This window comes from Phalacrocorax carbo, chromosome 16, assembly GCF_963921805.1.
Source record: "Phalacrocorax carbo chromosome 16, bPhaCar2.1, whole genome shotgun sequence".
In the NCBI taxonomy this organism is placed as follows: Eukaryota; Metazoa; Chordata; class Aves; order Suliformes; family Phalacrocoracidae; genus Phalacrocorax; species Phalacrocorax carbo.
In genome coordinates, this window is record NC_087528.1 from 1,030,134 (window position 1) to 1,034,423 (window position 4,290).

Below are 4,290 nucleotides of genomic sequence, written 5' to 3' on the forward strand. Positions count from 1 at the left end.
GCAGTCGCCTTCCCCCTTCCCTGCCCAAGGCTGCACGCCCCTGCCTGCCCCCAGCCATGGGCTGCAGCTCCCCACCATCTCCTCCTCCCTCCCACCGCCCTCAGCACGAAGGCAGGACCTTCCTGGGGGCTGGGTGACTCCGCCGGGCTGGTGCTGGGCTGTGTCTCCCCTGGTGTGTGTTCCTTTGGTACTGGTGGGTCTCGGTGCTGTTGAATGGGGGAGGGTGTGAATCCCCCAGCCGGGATGTCCTGGGATGAGTACTCAAGGGCTGGGAGCGCGGCTCCCTCTTTCACAACCACTCTCCAGGTGACTGCAGGAGCTCCATGGCACCTGCCCCCCTCCCCGCATCCCTCCCTCCACCATGGGCCAGTTTTCAGCCCCGCTCTGTCCCTCTGGTGCTGCTCCCACCAAAGGCAGGCACTTCACCTAATTTGTCTCTTTTTGATACTTTTTTAAAAGCTGTGGGTTCCCCCCCCCAATAAATTTCTACCTGTATTTAAAGAGCTGTACAAGTTCTCTTCTCCCTTCTTTGGTGCGGGGATGTGGCACTTTTAGGGGCTTCTGGGTGTTTTGGTGACGGCATGGCAGAGATGGGGGTGCCTGGGGCCAGGGCCCTGGTGTTCGGGGCTGCGTGACCCCCGGTACCTCTGCCCCCCTCCCAGGGAGGGGTTTGAGGGTTTCGAGGGTCTCAAGCAGAAGGGGAAGGCAAACGCCTGGAGCAAAAAGACCCACGGAGCCTCCTGCCCCTGCCCCAGGGCTGAGCCATCCCTGCCTGTATCCCACCTTTCATCGGATGACCCCGGGCTGGATTTGCCTCATCTCCCCCAAGGCCGAGCTGCCCCAAGGGGTGTTGGGTGGCTCCGGTCGTGGGGCTGGTGCCCTGCCTCTGGCTGGCACAGCGAGGTGATGGTTGGAGCGGGGCAGGAACACGCACAGGCTGGGTAGAAAACCACTGCCACATCTTTATTTGCTGCTTCACAACAGACCGAGGCGCTTGCAGAAGGCTTGTCCTGGGCCAGCTGTGGGTCTCTGAGGTGGGGACACAGGTTTGGACTCACCCCCCCCCCAGGCAGGTTCTGCAATGTGTGGCTTGGGGTGGCTGTGGGTGTGCTCCAAGGGGTCTGGGAGGGGTCTGCAGGCAGGGGGTCAGCTGCCGGGACCCCTGCGTGGTCTCGGGGCTGCTCAGTGAGGGCTTGGCTGTGGTGGGCTTCACTCGTGGTGCTGGTGGTGGGAGGGGGCACGGGGCTGGGGGCACGTGTATGCACGGGCTCTGCTGGGTGTCTCAGCAAAACGTCGTTGTGGGTGCCCTTAGGTCAGCGGAGCCCCCCGCGCTGCTCCTAGGGCAGTGCTTTTCCATCCCCTCGGGGCACGCGGCCCTGCAGCCCACCCAGGCTTGCCAGCACAGCCCCGGCTGAGGCAGAGACCGGGGGGTCGGTGCGTCCAGCGGGGCCGGGCGGGAGGTTTCTGTCCCCAGCCCTGCCGGGGCCGGGATGGGACCAGGCTGGTCTCCTGGCTGGAAGGCAGATGTGGCAGAGGGAGCAGCTGTAGCCAGGGCCAGCCGGGGAAGATGTGTAGCTGCGGCAGGGACGGAGAGGGGTCGCAGCCTCTTGTCCTCCCCCCGCAGCCTCTCTCCAGCCTCCCTGGCAGGGCTGGGCCGGAGGGGGCTCAGCAGCCGCTGTTCCTGCGCATGAAGGCGTGACCCCGCACGGGATGCTGCATCTCGATGAAGGCCAGCTCCCCCACCGTCACCTCGCAGGGCCCCAGCGCCTCGAAACCACACTTCTGGTAGAAGGGGACGAGGAAATCCTCGCACATGAGCAGGGCGCGCCGGGCGAAGGGCAGGCACCGAAGGTACTGCAGGTACCGCCACATGAGGATGGAGCCCTTGCCCTGCTGCCGGAAGGTGCGGTGCACGGCCAGCACGTGGATGTGCACGGCCGTGCCCTGCGGCTTGTGCAGGGTCAGCGCCGCCTGCCGAGGGGGGAGCGGGGTTAGTGTGACCGGGGGTCCCAGCCTGCACGTGCCTCGGCTCCCCGCCCCAATGGACTGGGGTCCACGTCCTCCCCCAAAGGGAGAAGGGTCCCGCTGCCATCCCCCCTTCACCTCCCCCCATCATCCCTGCAGGCTTTTTAATCTTAAAATGAATGTTGTGGGGAATTACCGAGCATGGGTTTTTTACAGCATCAGTAAAATTAATTAATGAGAAAGTTCATTTCCACCAGAGCAGCCCTGTAGCAATTAGTCTTGGGAGAAGATTAGTGAGTAACCTGAGGGCCCTAGGGAGCTTCTCCTCATCCCCAGGCTCTGGCAGAGCCTCTCCCAGCACGTGAGCCAGAAGAACAGGGTCCGGCTCTTACCTGGCTGAGCCTGTCCTGGTCCCAGAGGGAGCCGATGATGAACGCCACGAGCCGCCCTTCCTCAAACCAGCCGAGGGAGAGCTCTGGGCACAGGTTCAGAAAGTGGCGGATCTCATCCAGGTGGAGGGGACAGTCCCCGGAGACGGATATGAAGGCTGGAGGGGGACGGCAGTGAGCATAGCAAGGGGGACCCAGGCAACCCCCCAGCACTGATGGGGCAGGGGGAGCAGGACGTGATGGGGAGAGATGGCATGTGTCCTGCTGCCTACTTGGCCCAGAGGAGCCCTAAGGGACGGGATGGCTCCAGGGAGCAGCTCTGCTCCTCCAGAGGCAGCCCCCCCACGGCCCAGGGACTGGGTCCCCGCTCTCGTTGCTGATTCCAGAGCTACAGCAGCGGGTGCTGAGATGAACCCTCCCTCCTGGCATCTCCCCGATCCCCTTGCCCTTTGGAGAGGAGGGAGAAATGGGCCGGGTGAGTCTGAGTGAGCGAAGCTGGGGGTGCCTGAGCTGGAAGGGCAGGGGGAGGGTGCTGGGGGTACATCTCAAAGTGCCTCTGTGCAATAGGAGGCTGAGCATGATGTCCTTCCTCCCACCTTCCCCCTCTCCTGTCTGCTTGCCTCTGGCAGGGCTGTTTTGGGAGAGATGCTCCCCACTTGCCTGGTCCTGCTCCGGAATCGCCTCCCACCATCCTCACTCCAGGCAGCTGGGTGAGTTGGGGGCTGTGGTTCTCCACCTCCTTAATCACAGCCTTCCCCACCTCGTTAGGGGGCCCATGGTGGCCTGGCCGCAAGTCATGGCCGCTGGCTCCCTCCCTCATCACCCACGGGGGGATGCACGGGGGTTTTCCCACAACAGTGTGACTCTGGGGAGCACGAGGGACCGGTGGAGATAAGGGACGGGGCATTTCCAGGTGATGCCACCGCGCAAGACCTCCCGGGGGCAGCCCCTTACCTTCCCTCTCGATCTCGAACACGCTGACGGCGTCCTCGGGGCTGAGGCAGCGAAACTCGCTGGCGGGCAGCGTGTGGCGGCGCTGACCCCCTGGCGAGCTTCGGGGGGACCTCAAATGAATGGGCTTCAGGAAAGGCAACGTACTGAGCGCCGACATCCTCCTCCTCCTGCCCTGCTTCCCAGCTCTCTCTCTGATCGGGGCAGCCTCTGCCAGCTCCTCACCCCCACGGCGCCACAGCACCCTTTATTTCAGCCGATCTCCTCCAGCGCTCTCAGCTGCCAAAAATACCTGTTGATCATGCATGGGATTAGGCTGCTTGCCACCCTTTCCCTATATGTGTCTGTGTGTATATATAGCAAATACCCGTCCACAGTGACCCCATTGCCAGTCTGCCATCACTGTGAGCAGGGGTCGGCGCTTGGGGAGCCACAGCCTGGCACCAGCCGTGGGCTGCAGCAAACCCACGGCCCCAGGGACCAGGGAGGGGACAAAAGCCTGGTGACCAACTGGGATGGCCGGGTGGTGGGACAGAGCAGGGACAGGGGCTGCTAGAGCTGGAGCAGGGGGAGCAGGCGTGGGGCTGAGCATCCTGCCCAGCATCTCCCAACCCATGGCAAAGCCAGGCAGTGGGATGGCAGGAGAGCCCTGGGGGGCAGGCAGGGTGGGATGTGGCTGCGGGAAGCCAAGAGGCTGCAAAATAAGCCTCTCTGGGCAAATACTGCCTGCAGCCCTGTCGCCTTGGTGGTGCTGTATGGGTGTATGCGAGCAAGAGGTCAGGGCCAGGCCACCATGTGCGCACCGCGGTGCCCGGCACGGACACGTCAGGCAGCCAAAGCTGCCTCCCACAGGCAGCCGGAGCTGCTTGGGATTTACTCCCTTTTCCGGCTCGTTCAGCTGGTAAGTGACACGGCTTAGCCCCTGTTGGGCTCCTAGGTCGCATCCACGCTCGCGGACAGAGCTGAGGTGGCTCTGTGGCAGGGC

General features: G+C 63.8%; 1 protein-coding gene across 1 annotated transcript; it reads right to left on the minus strand.

Annotated features, from left to right (window-relative positions):
* Positions 1–1,665: 1,665 nt before the first annotated feature.
* AANAT (aralkylamine N-acetyltransferase) lies at positions 1,666–3,493 on the minus strand. The gene is made up of 3 exons (XM_064467131.1): positions 3,309–3,493; positions 2,358–2,512; positions 1,666–1,971 (listed from the first exon to the last, which is right to left on the minus strand). The coding sequence occupies exons 1-3, from the start codon at positions 3,463–3,465 to the stop codon at positions 1,666–1,668; spliced, it is 618 nt and encodes a 205-aa protein (XP_064323201.1). The 5' UTR covers positions 3,466–3,493.
* Between the last annotated feature and the right edge of the window lie 797 nt (positions 3,494–4,290).

Excerpts from the sequence above, each read along its gene's own strand:
- AANAT (XM_064467131.1), bottom strand. The coding sequence starts at position 3,465 with ATGTCGGCGCTCAGTACGTTGCCTTTCCTGAAGCCCATTCATTTGAGG. Across the intron at positions 2,513-3,308 it reads GTTCGAGATCGAGAGGGAAG|CCTTCATATCCGTCTCCGGG; the intron begins GTAAGGGGCTGC and ends GTCCCCCTCCAG. Across the intron at positions 1,972-2,357 it reads ACCAGGACAGGCTCAGCCAG|GCGGCGCTGACCCTGCACAA; the intron begins GTAAGAGCCGGA and ends CCCCCTCGGCAG.